The 17,136-nt window shown below is 44.9% G+C and overlaps 1 protein-coding gene across 13 annotated transcripts in view; it reads left to right on the forward strand.

The window, feature by feature from the left end:
- The first annotated feature begins 266 nt into the window (after positions 1-266).
- Positions 267-17,136, forward strand: part of Ptprt (protein tyrosine phosphatase receptor type T) — a 1,059,888-nt gene continuing 1,043,018 nt past the window's right edge. For 3 of the 13 annotated variants that reach the window (XM_063248325.1, XM_063248326.1, XM_063248327.1), the window contains exon 1: positions 447-682. In XM_063248325.1, coding sequence (XP_063104395.1) covers positions 586-682 — 97 coding nt within the window. In that variant the 5' untranslated portion in view covers positions 447-585. Of the gene's footprint in view, positions 683-17,136 lie in introns of all 13 variants that reach the window. The other 10 variants (XM_063248321.1, XM_063248322.1, XM_063248331.1 and 7 more) reach the window with 8 other exon arrangements.

Here is a 17,136-nt window from a genome sequence, read left to right on the forward strand (position 1 = left end):
TCCCCCCAGCCCGAGTTCCAAAGGCTGCTGCCTCTGCCTCTCCCTCCTCCCCCACCGCCCTCATACCTGCGCCCCCGCAGGGCAGATGGTGCTTAGCTGCGTAGCGTGGCTTGGGGCGAGCAGGCCAGGACCCCGCGGGTCTGGGGGGGTGCCAGGGTGCAGTGTACAAGCGCGTGACTGTGCCAGCGACCCGCAGCCGGCCAGTCCAGGCGAGGGTGCGTGGGGGAGCCCGCGTGTGCCAGCCGCGGGCGTGTGCCGGGCGCGGGCGTGCGCGCGAGGGTGTGTGCGCGGTCGAGGCGGAGCGCCCGGGCGGGCGGCGGGGACAGCGGCGGCGGCGGCGGCGTTAGGACTCGGGGGACACCGCCCCCCGCCCCCGCGTCCCGCCCCCGCCCAGCCTCCCGCCTCAGTTCGCGCCGCGCCTCGGCTCGGAGCGCAGCGGCGCCGGCTCCCGGAGCCCAGCGGAGCCAGCCGGGCGCCCAGCAGCGCGCACTGCCCGCCCGCCCGCGGCCGCGCCGGCGATGCGGGGCCGCCCCGCGCCCGCCTCAATCCCGGCCCGGGCCCCCGCGGGAAGGGGCTGAGCCCCCGATGGCCGCCGCCCGGATGGCGAAGCTCGCCGCGCTCGCCCTCAGCCTGCTCCTGCAGCTGCCGCCGCTGCCCGGCGCCCGGGCGCAGAGCGCCGCAGGTGAGTGAGCCGCGGGCTCCCCGCGCCTCCCCGGCGCCCCGCTCCCGCCGCGGGCCCGGGGAGAAAGTTGGCGGGCTCCCGGGGCCCGGCCCCGGTCCCGCCGGCCAGGCGCGGGCTGCCGAGGGAGGCGCACCGGGTGCAGCGCGCCCGGCCCCGGCCGCCCCGGTCGCCCGCGTTTCGCCAAGTTCCTCGCTTTACTTTGCTGCGGCCCCCGGGCTGGGCTGGAGTAACTTTCCGCGGTTGTTGCGAATATTTCCTCTTGCCGCCTCCCACTTGTCGGAATCTGTCGCTCGAGTGTTTGGGGCGCGGAGCTGGGGAGCGGCGCGGGCGTCGGAGAGGCCGCCTGTGCTCGCTGCTCCGCGGGCAGCGCCAAGTGGGCAGGACGGAGCTCTCGCAGGCCGAGCTGTCTGCCAGGGCGGTGGCTTTTCCTTTCTCCTCGGAGACAGTGGAAGCGCCGGTGTGGTTCCTGACACCCTGTGCCCCTCCGCGTGTCCTCAAGCAAATCGCTGAAGGTACCCTCGGGGTGCGCATGTTCAAGACCCAGACAGCAGGATCTCCTCCAGATCTGGTGGCTTTTATCCCAGTAAAGGGCACCCCTGCTAGGGCCCTTCAAGCCCAGTGACTTTGACCTGTCTGGCCATCTAATCTGCGAAGTTCATGGGACTCATGAGATTTTGCCCCTAGAAGGTGAACAAAGATAGTTTCTGTGTGCGTGTACCTGTGTGTGTGTGTGTGTGTGTGTGTGTGTGTGTGTGTGTGTGTGCGCGCGCGCGCGCGCGTGTGTGTTTTCTGCCAATGGTAACTTGCATGTGCAGGACACCCAACACTGACCCAGGGCTCAGGCGTCAACAGACCTCACTGCAGGAAGCTTGCGTCCCTGAGTCCCCTAAAGAGTAGGTGGTAGAGGGAAAGAAAAGAGAGGAAGCGATGCTGGTGGACTTCCAAGTTGAGAATCACCTTGAAGTTTCTTAGCACCCATTATCTGAGGGTTCAGCTGAGGCTCCTGAGACATGCACGCGGGACTTAGGGAAAGGTTCTTTCTGGATTGGCAAGCAACAACTGTGCCCGTGCATTGCAAGAAAGAAGGAACCTAGCTCCCTGTGGGAAGTGTAATGTCTCTACAGCAGGCCGCTCTGGGGGTGAGGACCACTGGAGTGACATTTCATTAGAGATAGTTCGAGGCGCCCTGGACAGTAGAAATGGAACCGAGGACTTCCGTGAAGGGACCGCTCCTTGGCGTGGCTGGGAAGTCGGACGATGAAGACACGTCTTTGGAGACGTGGGAAACTGAAAGGCTGGGTTAATAAGGGAAGCAGGGTGACCTCCGCGACCACACTTCAAAGATGGTGCACAGTCTTGTTTTCTTCATTTCGGGGTCCTAGGGAAGACAGGAGAGGAAGATGCTCTGGGCAGTCCGGGTATGATTTATGACTCAGGTTTCACTATTCTCCAAGGCCTGGCTGGCCTACTACACATTCATAGTACTCACGTTCCCGCGGCTAAAACAGGATAAAAATCTTTCTCCCGGGTCTCAGACCGTTCCTGGTTAGTGAGCTGTAAAGCCGGTTCTGCGGGAAGCGGTCCAGGGCTGACGCACGCCCGTGACCAGTGCTGCCGCCAGGTGGCGCTCGCCCACAACGGTTAAAATGCAAACCTAGTGGCTTTCATCTCAGGAATAGAAGTTCTTTTCAATTTAAAAATGAGTAATGTATTTATTCGGCAGCCTTTTGTTAAAACATTTAGAGAAGGGTGAGGAGCAAGCACCTTTTCTTTGTTTGCTCTTCGCAACACGTGGAAAGAACAGCAATCGTGGGACAGTTTGGGAAGAAATCTCTTAAGGAGCCATGTGTTTGTTTTGGTTCTTCTACCTGAGCAGGGCTGCTTCTGCGAACCTACTATAGCATATATTTAGCTAGGGGCGACGTTTGTACTTGGGGTTCACACAGGAGTGGGATTGGTTTGTGTTGGAGATTCAGTGCGTTCTAAGACTCTCTCGTGTGTAGACATGGGTATTTTTTCTCTTCCTATATCCTCTTCTTTATGGCTTAATGCTAACTAGATCATTTAAATTAGATTTTCGATCCTGGCCCCAGGCTGCTTTATGAACATCTGTATTTGTAGAGATAGGAATGCTATAAATGTTAACTTTTAAAAAAAGTATCTTGTTTTACTCCTAAATGCAGAATTGTTGGAATGTGAATCTACTATGAATAAGATGATAGCTCGGTTTCCTTTAAAGTGGCTTCCTCAAAACTTTTGGCAAGTCTGGGTAAATAATGCATTTTATAACTCAGTGGTGTGTTTTCCATATTCCTTTGATCTGGAGATTCCCAGTCTTGAAGGCAATTTCAATTTGTAAGCTTACATCTAAGACGTAGTTGGGATGATAGGTTTTACTGTAACATGTTGGTCATGGTGTCTGAAAGGCAGAAGTGGAAGCTTGTCATCAAAAGGCAATCGCCTTCTTCCTTCCTCTAACATGTGTCATGAGCCGTGACAATTTTTATAAGGAACAATAGTAAGAAGAAATTAAAAGAAATGTCTGTGAATGGTGTAGCAGAACATGATTTGGGATAAGAGAAGAAGGTGGCACTTAAACAAATAGATGAGGGGATAATTAGTCCATTTATTAGTGAGCCTCAGAATCTATGTTGAGAACAAAAACGGATCTTAAAGACTTGGGGTTCTGATTGCTAGCAATGTAGTCATTTAACTCAATAATCACTGCCAGATTCCTCTGGGGAACTGTTGGTAGTACAGTCAAATTTTACTTTCTGCTCTAAATCGTGTGATTTGTTTTCTAATAAACGAACAATTAATGTGAGGACCCAGCTTGGATTCTGTTCCAGCAACAGTTGCAAACACGTAGTAAACGTAACGTAGATCATCTTCTTGGGTTACAGCCCATTATCTTTCTCCTCTACTTTAATTCCTTCTCGCTTGTTCTCAGCACAGCTCCTGCAGGCTGCAGGCTGCCAGATGAGACAGTGTACCCTGTAGTAGTGTGACTGTCACCTTTCAGAGCCACGATCAGAGGACATTACAGCATTGTTCTTTCAAACGCAGGATACTCCCATGACTCTCTGACAGTGTGTTGCTGTGGAAACGAGAGCAATGCTACGTAGGCAGTGGTCCTTGATAAATATTTATTGATGATGATGAAGAGATGGTGGAGTCTCCTAGCAGCCAGGATGGAGGATGGGGAATTTAGCTCAGTGGGCAGTGTGGTCTGAAGAAAAGAGTATGTGCTCAGGAGTCTGAAGTCCTCCATTTGAATCCGCCTCTGCCTCTTACGGGCTATGCCAGCTTGGGCAAGTCATTTATCTTCTCAGATCCCCAGCTTCTCATCTGTAAAGTGAGGATAATTATAGCTGCCTCACTGGATTCTGTGAAGACTAAATAAAATGATGCATGCAGAGTGAAGACTGCCTGGTGCAGAGTGGGCATTTTGTCCAGTGTTGGAGCCTCATCTATCACTGACCTTAGCATTGGCGGAGATACACAGGCTCGGATGGGGCCATGGATGTTAGGCTAATTTAAGAACTGACAGTGAAATGGCTCCAGATTTTGGTGATGATTGATTTTTAGTTTTTCTTCTTTTTTTCTTTTTGGAGACTTTGTTCCCTGTAACTGCTTTTTAGAAGGAAATCTCAAATGAAATTTTCTAACAGATGAAACTCATACATTTGGCTACTCAGAGGTTTAGATAATGATTAGTTTTAAGCACATTTTACCTTTTGAATTACAAGTGATTTCTAAAAATTATAAATGGGCCATGGATTTAGCTCAGTGGCTCAAACACTTGCCTGGTAAGTGTGAGGTTGTGAGTTTAATCCCTGGTTGTGTGTGTGTGTGTGTGTGTATATATATATATATATATATATATATATATATATATCCATTGTATATATATGGTTGTGTATTGTAAAGAGAGTATTTTGGAATGTTCTATTTCTTTTCCTATCGCCAACTCAAAGTCATCCTTGTCTTTAGGTTCTACCCCTAGGTCTGTTCTCATCTCTCAGAAATCCTGGAAATCAAGTGCCTGACACTCTGGGGTATTGCAGGGAGCTTTGTACACTTGGTAAATAAAGAATAAGAAAACACATAGTGGGCTGTGGATTCCAGTAAACAAATAAAATAGCTTTGAGATTATTGGAAACAAACCATGTCCAAGAAGTGTAATAGCATTTGCAAACACATTACAAGATTGGGTCTAAGAGCCAACACTGTGCAATATTAGAAAGTGGTTGGAGTATCTCATGACATCTAATAAAACGAGTTCAAATTGGTTTGGAGAGGAAAAAAGTCACAGATTTTTAATGGATTAATTACAATTAGATGCAGCCAAAGGGACAGTGGCAATCAGTGGCAGCGTGTCCAGGTGAGCCAGAGTAGTTGATTGGGTCACAGGATTTAGTATTTGCTATAGTCTTGTTGGATGTTTGTATTTGCCTATCAGAGAGAAATGAGTAGGAGAATGCTGCTATGTGTTATCCACGGATAAAAGTGCAGATGTTAAGGAGGATGCAGAAGATCACAATGAAGATTCTAGACACGGAGCCCAGTGCACTCAGTGGAACTCAACCATGGAGAATGGAAATAAAACAGAGTGGTGGAAGAATGCAGCACTATTGAAGAAAGGTGATAATTAGGGACCTTTTAAAAACCCCAAATATTGGCATTAAGTTGGCCCAGCATAGGTACATACACTAGGATGGGTTTCTCAGAAGCCCCATCTGGTCCACTGTGAGGCCTTAATACATCGAAGTGGGTCTGTAGTGTTACAGACCTAATCATTTTCTCATTGGAGTCAAGCTGCTGAAATGCATCTCACCACACACACACACAGACACACACACACACGCACACAGAGTGCAGGAGTGGAACACATGCAAAGGCTCCCACATCTCTTGAATAGTCAGTTTAAAATTTTTATTGAATACTGAAGGGAACAAAAAATGCCGAAGCCACTTGGTGAGCAGTTTGGCAGTTTCTGTAAGAAGTTAAACATACACTTGTCATAGGATCCAGCAATTCCACTTCTAGGAATCTGCCCAACAGAAATGAAAGCATATGTCCACAGAAAGACATGAACATGAATGTTCATAGCAGATTATTCATAGTAGCTACAAACTGGGAGTAATCCAAGTGCCCATCAACCAGTGAATCTGTTTAGTGGGGCACTCTAGTAGTGAAAAGGGTGAACTATGGGTATGTGCCTTGGAAACAGGATGCTAAGTGAAAGAAACAGATACAAAAGATGTTCTATTGCCAAAGAAGATACCCAGAAAAGACAAATCCGCAGAGACAGCGAGCAGTGTATCAATGGCTACCTACTGCTGAGTATGAGGTTTTTGAGCAAGTGGACACTAGAGAACATTTTGGGGTCATGGAAGGACTTGAGAAGATGATAAAAAAGGAAATGAGAAGATGGTAATGAAAGTATAACTCAATGCATTTATTAACATTGCAGAATGGCACACAAAATGTATGAAATTTTATGGAGTAAAACTCTTCAAGTTTCTAGTTGAACAGGGGTCTTTGTGAAGACTGAGTTAAATATCAGCTCTCCAGTGTACTTGTGGTGTGCCCTTGATCAGCCACTTTACTGTTTTGAACCTTTATTTCTGCATCTGTAAAGTGGGAAGACAGGTGCCTCAGTGTGGTAAGAGCTTGAGATCATTCCTGTAAATTGGCATACTTGATCCCTGGCACAAAATAGGCACCTAGGCAGTGGCAAATACTATTACTTATCTCTTGTCAGTTTACAAAATAATTTGTTGTATTAGTTATTTGTAAGGCATTAATTGCACACCTGTCTTAGTTATTTTTCTTCTTGCTGAGACAAAATACCCAACACCTGCAAGTTAAGGAAGCTTTATTTAGCTCATAGTTTGTAGAGGTTTCAGTTCATAATCGGCCGGCTCCAAGGTGAGAGGGCATGCCTGATGGGCATTGCAGAGGAGAAATAGTTCATAGGGGCCAGGCAGCAAAGCAAGCAAGGGACCAGGCAGGGCTCTTTCTGTGACTTATGTTTGATTCAGGCTACTGGGATTAGGACAGTGCCAAACCAATCAGTGGACTGATATAGTAATAACCCACCCTTAATCCTAGCATTGCACCATGAATCAGTCACACATTCTAGATTCAATCACCCCTGACAAAGCCTCACCTATGACTGCATGAGGCTTTGAGGGGACATGTAGACACAAGCCATAACACTGCCCTTTTTTAAAGTCTCTTTAGATTGTAATTTAGATATGTGAACTACTCCCCGCCCCTACCCATCAGTTTGAGAAAGATTGAAAAAGTTTAAGCTACGTTTTGTCAAGGATGTGAGCAGTTAGGGAGCTTTGCTTATTGTTGAGACAGTGCTAATTTGGTAATGTCTTAAAAATGAAGATGTGAGTACCTTGTGTCTGTGGTTTTCTGGTAGGCTATAGGATGGTGGGAAAGAGAATCGATTACTCTTTCATTTTCTTCTTATTAAGCCAAGGATGTAGGTATTTAAGATGAAATTCTCCAGACTAGGAGCAGATGCAACATTTTTTTTTTGGCCCCTAGGTTTTGAATCAAGACAAATAGCTGCCGGAGGTGAGAGATCAGCTCCATCCCAGCTTTACCTCTGCTTCCTAGGGGGCTTCTGTGGACACCTGGGAAGAGCTTGCTGTGGACTGTGTGTGTGTTGCATTAAAAGATGTTTGCAGACTTTGACCTTTTTTTTTTTTTTTTTTTTTTTTTTTGTTATCACCGTGAGTCTTGTCCTTACCAGGCAGAGCGCTGCCACTCACAGGTCCCTGGGCAGCATCCATGCCCTTTCTTCCTGGGACCCCGAAAAGCCTGCTTTTTCTTCAGCCACCTCTGACATTGCTTCACTTCTCTTTTGTCTCAGTTCTGAAACCAGTCACAAGATTACAGCTTATTTCTGTTGGCCCTCCTTTAATTTGTGAAGGGTGATTTTATGGTCACCCTGTAAGGATCATGTGTTTGTCTTTATTACTGAACATGAATGAAAGAATTTGTGAATGAATTTATAAATAAATTCACATCAGTAAGCAGGATTTTTAAAAAATAGTGCTTAGTGTTGGTTCATCATTATGTATCAGTGGCCTTGGATGTTTTTGACTTTCCTTAATTGTCTGTAATTATATGCGGGTTTTTTTTCCCTGCTTAAATGATCATAGTTTGGGCAATGGGAGCTTCTTCAAATCAGGTCCTTTTCCCCCACCTCTAGACATATTTGAAGGGAGTCTTTATTTTTCTGCAGTAATAGGATGAATCTTTGGACTCATTTTTCGGCTTACTGACCCAAACATAAAGTTAGTTATTATTCTGATTCTTTTTTCTGGGGACTTCAGGGTATGGGAAAGATCTGTGATGTTCGTTCAAACTATGTCTAAGACAGGGTGAAACAGAGACTACCCTGTATTGTTAGGGATGGAAAAGAAAAATATTTTAAACACTATGAATTCATAATCGTTTCCCTCTTTGATTTTGTAAAGTTGGTTGGAGTGTGAGAACTTATTAGTCTAGTTAAAAGAATTTTGTCTCATTGTTATATTCTGTACTTAAATTGCTATAGCCTAAAAGTTGGCGTTACCATTTCTTTTTTCCTTAAGCATTTTGGAATTGACCTCTAAGCACATGCACCCAATGACAGGTTCACCTGTCAGTGTTCTTTAGACAACAACTTTTGGAAATGGGAAAAAAAATCCTGCTCTCACTATAAGAACCGCATACTAATTATGTAGTTACTTCCCTAAACTTAATGGCTTTATTGTCTCATCGTTTCTTTGGGCCAGGAATCTGGTACATTTGTGTCTTCTGACTTTGAACCTCACAAACTGCAGGCAGGGTGTCATGGTGGCAGCAATCAGCCCCAGTGACATGAGGAGGACTCTGCTTTCCAGCTCACCTGCAAGGTTACTCACAGGCTCTGTCCCGGGGCATCCATTCCTCAGCAGCTGTTGCTAGAGGTGGCCCTCGGCTCCTTTCCCCAAGGCCCCCTCTTGGTACCAGCAGCTCATAGTATAGCAACCGGCTTCATTAGAGTGATTGAGTGAGAGGGCAGGAGAGACGTGGGCAAGGTGGAACTTACAGTCTTGTGTAACCTCATTTTGGTAGTGACAGCCCATTTCTTTTGCCATATTCTGTTTGTCAGACATAAATCATTAGGTACAGCCCACACTCAGGGAGAACTGTATGGGGTGCTCTGGAGAAATGGAACTAGTAGGATATGGAATAGGATATATAACAAGAAACATGATAGGCTAAACACACACACGTGTGCGCACACACGGAGAGATTTGGAGGCTTTAGAGGAATTGGGCCACATGTTTATGGAGGCTGACAAGTGCCATCATCTGCTGTCCATAGCTGGAGACTTAGTGGTGTAAGTCTGAAAGTTTGGGGACCTGACGGTGTAAGTCCCAGCGTGAGTCTGAAAGTGCCAGAACAAGCAGCACTGATGTCTGAGGTGGGGGTCAGGGCATTCCCTTCTCCTCCTTTCTGTTCTGGTCAGGCCCTCAGAAGACTGGTTGATGCCCACTCACTTTGGGGAGGACCTTCGGCCCTCCTCTGCACAAATGCTCCTCTCTTCTAGAGACATCCTCAGAGACACATCCAGAAATAATGCATTTCCTGTTATCTGGGTTCCCCTAGCCCAGGCAAGTGGATCAGAAAATCAACCATCCCAGGCTTTAATATGAAGCAGTAGAGATGACTGGGCACCATTTTAAGAGCTTCTCAGTACAAGAACCGTAAATGACAGACGGACTCAGGAAATCTGGAGATAGGACAGATACAGGGAAACACATATGCAACCTCTGAAATGTGTTCAAACCTTAGAAAAAATTATTTCCATTTTTAAGGTGGCATCCATCAATTCGCTGTCAGTCTTTCAGTCCATAAAGGACTTTGAGTGGAGAGACTTAGTGTCTCAGAATTGATTTAGTCCAAAATTGAAAAAAAAAAATTTTTTTTTAGAAATATCGGTAAGTAAAAGTGAATAAGACCCACCAGAGAATTGTTCAAACTTTGCTCCCTAAGCTGAAATACTGTTGTATTTTTTGTAAGAATTAAACTTTGCACATTAGTACCCAGGTTCCACATAAACAAGTTTGGAAAAAACAGTAGTAGGTTAGGGATATTATATAATTTAGTTGAAATTTAAGTATTTTGTCACATTTAGATATCCCAGTTTTAAAAACTAGTACTTGTGTTAGACTTTTCTGACCCATTTCTGGGGTGGGGATCTTTTCTTTATTGTCATGTAATGCTAACAGGAAAATTTAATAAACTACAACTAGAAGGTGTAATGTAAACTCATAAATTATTGGGTGCATCAAACAGGTCACGGGTGAACACAGCATCACACAAGAACACAAGTCACAGTATGTTTTCAAGGTTGGTGTTTATAGCTCCATGACATCCTTTGGGGAAAGATTTTCCTGAAGCCCAAATCCAAGTGGGCTGACCAGACTTTTGGGCTTCCTGGTGGGAAAGTCTGCAGGAACGTATTGTTTCTTACAGGTCACTCATGTGCTTGGAGGGCAGGGGAGGACCTGGAGGGTCCTGCTTCTCTGGCTATGTAGGATTTGTGTGTAAGGGCAGAAAGTCACCATGGTGTGAAGGTCTCACTCCTAGGCCAGTGATGGCAAAGCTTTCAGAGACAAGTGCTCCAACTGCAACCCACAACCCACTTCTTTATCATGAAGTGTCAACACTGCATTAAACATTAGCTTAGGAAAAACAATTCATGCTTTAACATCTTTTGTCTTAAAAGAAAAACAAATAGCCTGTGTTCCATAGGTTTACCACCACTGTCTCAGGCTCTGTTGAGCCCTTTCTTGCATTCTTAGCCTTTTCCAAGAGGTGACTCCCAGGAGCAAGCGCTCAGTGCAGCCACAGTTCACCCTTTACCTGCCTTGGGAAAGTGCTGGGGTGCATTCAGCTTGAGTTTTTCAGTAGTTTCTCGTTTATGAACTGCTCCTTCAGCCTTGCTAACATGTGGCTGTGCGAGGGTGGATGCCAGGCCCTCTCGTGTGTGTGTGTGTGTGTGTGTGTGAGGGAGATGGGCGTAGACCCTTCCTAGTGTCTAGGTCAGGGCTGCTGCATGTGGTTGTGTTCAACCTGCATAACTGTACATCACAGGCCTGGGTCAAGGACCTGGCTGTGTTCTGCTGTGCCGACCTGGAGTTCAAAGGCATTTCTGTGTCTAGTCCTCCTGCTGGTTGCACATGCAGAACTCTGAATATCTGAACTGTTATTTTTTTCTCTTTTATTGTGTTGTTTTCAATGAATATTTCTTCTGCGCAGTATTTTCCAATCACCCATTTCCTTCCCTTTTACATAATTTTAATTTTGTATTATGGAAAGTGTGTGTATTGTGTGTGTGTGTGTGGGGGGGTTGGTTTTAGGCTCAACAATCAAGACTTTCAGAAAACCAAGATTTTAAACTGTCTCAAACCAGTAGTGGGGTGGCTTGGGAGGAATGATCAGTTATTTTCCAAAGCTTCTATCCCTAAAGAACCTGGGCACACTGCCAGCCTCCTCCCTGGATCTCAGCTGGCTGGAGTTCAGGATGGTTATCCTCCTCCAAACAAAATTGTCTGGAACAAAACAGAGGCCAGCTCTCTAATGCGTTGGTTGCATTGTCTCGAGGCCATTTTAATAAGATTTACTGAGAAACTGGGGAAGAGAGGAAAGGTATGGTTTTTAACTATTAAGATGCTCAGTTTAAATGTGCAAATCCCTTCTCTGCATCCAGGTAGCACCCCACCTTTGCTGCATATAGAAGCTAAAAATAACTTTTGGGGGCTCTATTTCTCAGTGTGAATTTCCTATCTCAGTTAAGTCCTTTAAACTTTCCACTCAGAGGGTACCTGTTCCAAGCAAGAAGGTACTATTCCTAGAACTTGAACCTCTCAACATCATTTTTGGTAGAGAAATGCAATTAATTTGAGCAAATTTCAGAGTTCCGAGGTCGTGACTGTCTGTAAAAAATACACATGTATTTTAGAACAGAATTTCTTAGTTTAAAACTGTGACTTGGGATCAGAATTCTTGTTGGTCATTTTTAAAGTGAAGTGGATGCAGCTTTCTTACCCTCATAGTCTCTATTGCTTTTTACTTATAAACATTTCCTATGCGTTTAAATTTTCTTTGTGTATAGTCTCCACATTGCTCTTGCTTCTGAGAGTTGGCTTGGTGAGTGTGGAAGGATTTCTCAGTTTGAATCTTACTCCTCACTTTAAAGTCCTCTGCGGCTCTCATTTGTCCCTGGACAGTTACTGACCACCTATTTCCCCTGGGGCTGTAGGGATCCTTGGTATCTCTCCCTTCCCAGCCTGTCTTTTCAGATGTTTAATCGGAGAGCATCCTTTTGTGATCCATACATTTTTGACTCAAGCCTTAGATGTTTCCTTCTTCTGGGGTTTCAACTCTTTTAGACATACTTATCCCTGGGCCCTTCTCTAGCTCACAAAGAAGATTCTAGGGTTTTTGCCTAGGGCTCATTGCTTTTGGCTCAGGCAGCTTTTACAGTGGTTGGAGAGGGAGAAAGAGTGGGTAAATTTCACCAAACTCAGCTCCTCTCACAAACATGTTCAGGTTTCAGGCACCATTAACTCATTGTTTCCTGCTTGGCTTTCTGATCTTTATCCAAAATACGGCCCTTGTGGTGGGTTCTTTAGTCTGTTTCACTTCTGACACCAACAGCACAGTTTTGGATGGGATTATCTGGCAGAGATAACCCACATGGAGCATTGTATATGCTCCCAAACTTCTGTAAGTTTTTTTATTCATTTATTTAAAGATGTAGGATGTCATAGAAGTGAGGTGACCAAACGAGGCCTAAGCCGCTTTATTCTATGTGCCTGACTTATTCTGGCCTCCTGGCTCACTAAAAGGGTGCATAATTGGTTAAAACCTCAAGGTTGGCCAAATCTTGATGTACACTGTTAACAATTTTTGCTATACTACTGCCTTTTTTTAAACTGGAAATTGAACTCAGAACCTTGCGTTTGCCAGGCAGGTGCTTATGCCGCTGAACTGTATCTCCAACCCCACTACTGCCTTCTAATATCAGCATCTTGGGTGATCTATGTCATCAAAGTATCTATTTAAGGAATATTTACAAATTATCAGGCATGTCTAGTTCATGAACCTAAGTCAGCATCTGCAAGGTCACACCTCTTCTGTGGGAAGAAAGCAAGGACATCACAGTCATGTTGTATTGACACACACACTGTGTATATTCATGGCAGTGTACAAAGCAGATGGAGGCCTGCACCTCTTAGAAGAGGTGTGGGAGGACTAGAACAAGGATGCTCGCTAAAGGATGTTTTGGTTTTGTCTGTAATATTCTGTTTCTTTTGAAAAGGGGGATATACTTTAAGGAGATTTGTTAAAATTAGTTGATAATTCTTGGTAAAGAAGAATGTAGGTATTAATTACACTTGTCTTTGTAATATTTTTACATTTAAATTATTCCTTAAAAAGTGACACCCTTGGAGTTTTAAGATTTGTTAATAAAGTATGTTTGATAGGGATTTGAAATGCGTACTGTTTTGTTCAATCATCTTTTCAAAACGAGTTTTTTTTATGTAGAAAGCCTTATTATAAAGAGTTTGTAATTCCTTGGTGGAATTCTAAGATGTGTGCATTTAGCAAGGAAGGAAATAGAGAACTGTGTCACAGACACAGGGAGACATCTGAGCAGGAATCCTCGGGCTTCTGGAGGGTGCCTGGTCTCCCCACTTTCCGCACACACTTCCTCTCCTGGGGCCTCTGTGAAGCAGACTTTATTGCCTTCCTGGAAATGGAAAAGATTCTTCTATGGGACAGCTTTTGGCTCTGGGATCACTTGGATCCACATTTGACCTGGAGGAAGGGCACTGTGCAGCTTTCTAAATGTTTCAGCGACCTGGGAAGTTTTCCCATCTGTGCAATGATCTGATGGCTTCTGTGTTTCTTAGTGAATACAGTTCTATACCTCTGACTTAAGAATTTCAAAACGAAGTTTTTTTTCCCCTTGAAAATCAAACCATTTGCTATCTCTGATGGAAGTTAAATATATTAAGACTATGTCTTTTCCCAATTGACCAGGGTTTTCTTTTTGATATCATCCCTTATTTGCTTAAAACGAATGAACTGTGAAATCCCAACACTAAAAAACAAAACAGAATTGGCTTCCAGAATTGTTCATTTCTAACAGTGACTCTACCGAATAGTTCTGATTAGAATGTGGCAGCAGGGACTTTTACTCTCCTGGGATGAAGATTTCTAAACTGCCAAAGTATGCAGAAGAGAGGAGCATTTGGCATCTGTTGGAATGGGAAGCAGAAAATACAAGGAGATGTCAAATCATTTGGTGATATGATGGATGGTAGAGGGATAATAATAGGGAACCAGATTCAAAAGTTATGAAAAACACAGGTGTGCGAGGGTGTGTCTGCAGAGCATGCATCATCCAAACGGAACAGTACAGGAATAAATGTGGCAGAGGAAATTATTACCAAACAGGGAGTGCCAGCATCACGGTATCCTTCAAGCATTTATAATGAGCCAGACACTTGTCAAGCGCTTGCTAATTGTCACTCACACTCTCCATAGTCATCTTATGATGTGGGTGCAATTATCATTCAAACTGAAGAGCAAAATGGCTTAGTAATGAGCCCAAAGGTCACACAGATAGTGAGGAGTAGAGCCCTGACTCGAACCCAAACAACTCAAGGCTGAAGTCTCTGTTTTTAGCCGCTGCTTCCAGCTCTTTCTCTGGGTTGCTTTGTATCACCTGCTGTGCTAAATTCATACTTATGAGAAAAATTGGGCCTATTTGAGATTCCAGGGTGGAATGCCTTCCTGTAGACACTTCTAAGAAAATTCTTTTGCAGAAAATCTAAGACTTTTGTTTAATTCTTATGAATGATGCCACTATGCAGACGTGGCATTCTTGTGTCACCTCATTTCAGAGTTCAGATTTTAGCCACCATGTGATGCTGAATGCTAGAAGGTTTTTATTTTTAAAATTTTTTTAAATGGTAGTAAGAGGTGTAGGAGAGACTGGCAGTATTTGCAAAAAAGAAGCCCCATCTCACCTACAGCTGACTTTCAGATAGCCCAGTTTCACACAAGGATAACTCTGTGAGAAAACCTTTACCTATCCTGGAGCAGAGGTCACTCTAGAGATAGCTGCTGCTAATTCTACTCAGGGGGCCCAGTAGCTGAAGGCTATATCTCAGAAATCTAAACCGTGGTCTTGAGACCTCTAGGGCTTTGGCAAACACAGCCTTTCAGAAAAATGCCTTCTGGCTGAACATAGTTTATTGAGTTCATGTAATCCACAGGATAGTGATTCTGTGAATTTAAGACAAGGTGATTACTTTTCTAGTTTTACAAATGAGAGGTTGGTTTTGAATATGTAAGATACATAAGTTGTTTAATATACAGATTTTGCCACAAGATCCTCTTGATTCTGAGCTAGAAGAGCCTGCACAGTTTTGTCTCTGAGTTCCAAAGGCATCAATTACCACCCTCCCATCCCTACATTTTCATTGTGTGCTCCACAATAAACAAAGAGTAGATCCTCTCTAATTTGGGTTTATAACCATAGATTTTGGGCTTGATCCCTGTTATGGTGTACATCTAAAATGTCACCCAAAAGTCTTGTATAGTCAGAGGTGGGGCTTCTGAAAGGTAATTGGATAACAGTGATTCATCCATGGATGAGTTCATAGCGGAATGTGCTTTTAGGGAGTGGGCCCTCATTGAAGGACATAGGTCACCTGGGATGTGACCCAGAAGGATATATTCTTGCCCCTGGGTCTTCCCTTCTCTTTATACTTCTGGGGTGCCATGAAGTGAGCAGCTCTTTTGCTTTGCCCTTCGGCTAGACAGCTTCTGCCTTGAAGCCACTCAACCATGGATCAAACCCTCTGAAATGGTGAGCCAAATAAACCTCTTCTTTAAGTTGTGTCAGGTAATTTGACCCACCAACAAAAAAGCTATAATAGTGCTTAATATATGGTTTTGGGTCTGGGTTGAATTTTCTAGGTGGGATCAAGCCTGGTGCAGGTGAGAGAAACCATTTGTTCTGTTGTGAAGGAAACCACATGGAGGATAAAAGTCCAGGTTTTGATCTCAGATTCTGGGCTCAAATCAACTCTTGAAGATCACAAGCTGTATGACCAGGTAGAAGACATCTGAGTCCTCTGAGCCTCCACTTGATCATCTGTAAAGTGAGGCTAATAGAAGGAGCTTGTTTATAGAGTGATGGTGAGAAGTCAGAAAGTTGATGTAGATAAAATACTTAGCAGATGGCCACGCTCGCGGAAAGTGCCCACGAGTGCTGTTCGTCTGCACTGGAGGTCTCGTTAACCCAAGAAAGCATGAGAGTACACAGCCAGTATGGCCAGTTGTTGGAGTCGGGTTGCAAGGAAAACAATTACATGCAGGACATACAGAATTATCTTATAACAGTTACCCAGCGTGTCAAATACACGAAGTGCAGGAAATTTGTTGACACTCTAAAGACCTAGAGAATCCAAACAAGTGCCTGGATCCCATGGCAATATCTTGTATGAGTTCAGCTGAAGACCATGAGCCAATGAAAATGCCCCCTGATGAGTCTAACTGGAGGCCTAGAGCCTACGACAACAACTCATTCTAGTTGGTTTCAGGAATCTGTGCTGGGAAAGCCCAAAGGTCAGCGGTAGAAGCTAGAAAGTCTGTGCCAGCAGGATGAAGGATCTGTGCCAGTAGGTTGAGAGTTTTGCACTGGAGCCAAGAAGTAACACTCAAAGGCCAGGGCTCCCCCAAAAGTACGACAGCCATCCTCAGTGACAGCAAGGTCCCGAGCGCCTCCAATGATGAGAACAGCCAAGTTAATATCAGGAAGCCAGCTTGACAAGCTTGTTCTGGAGATTAAATAGCACACATCTTCCTCTTGAGAGCCAGGAAGCGATGCTCAAAGTAGGGACCAGAATTCCCCTAAAGTGCACCGCAGCCATTCTCAGTGACCAGGTCTTGAGCTCCTCCAACGATAACAGCCAAGTTCATATCAGGAAAGCCAGCATGACAAGCTCCTCCAGAAGAACCAGCAGTTCCAAAAGAACCAACAGCTCCAAACAACATTCTTCTTCCTCTCCCAGGTCTCTTTTTTATGCTTGCAACAATCCTCAGGTGGGCTATCCACATTCAGCACCATGCTGATTCAGTTCAGCTGGGTGCCACAGGTTGCCCACTGATTACCAATCCATCACACCAGGTGTCCTAGTTTGTCTAAGATAGAAGTGTTTTCTAGGATGTGAGATCTTCTGTACCTAACTGAAAAACTAGAAATGTTCCAGGCAAGTCAGGATGAGCTGGTTACTCCAATGAGGGAGCCATTAGCATCCTTGAATTTGGAAAGGGTCAGGGGAAAGAATTGTGTTAGTGGAGACTTTGTACTA

The sequence above is a fragment of the Cavia porcellus genome, unplaced genomic scaffold (genome assembly GCF_034190915.1).
Source record: "Cavia porcellus strain 051 isolate PalLab524CR breed Dunkin Hartley unplaced genomic scaffold, mCavPor4.1 scaffold_5, whole genome shotgun sequence".
Taxonomy (NCBI): domain Eukaryota; kingdom Metazoa; phylum Chordata; class Mammalia; order Rodentia; family Caviidae; genus Cavia; species Cavia porcellus.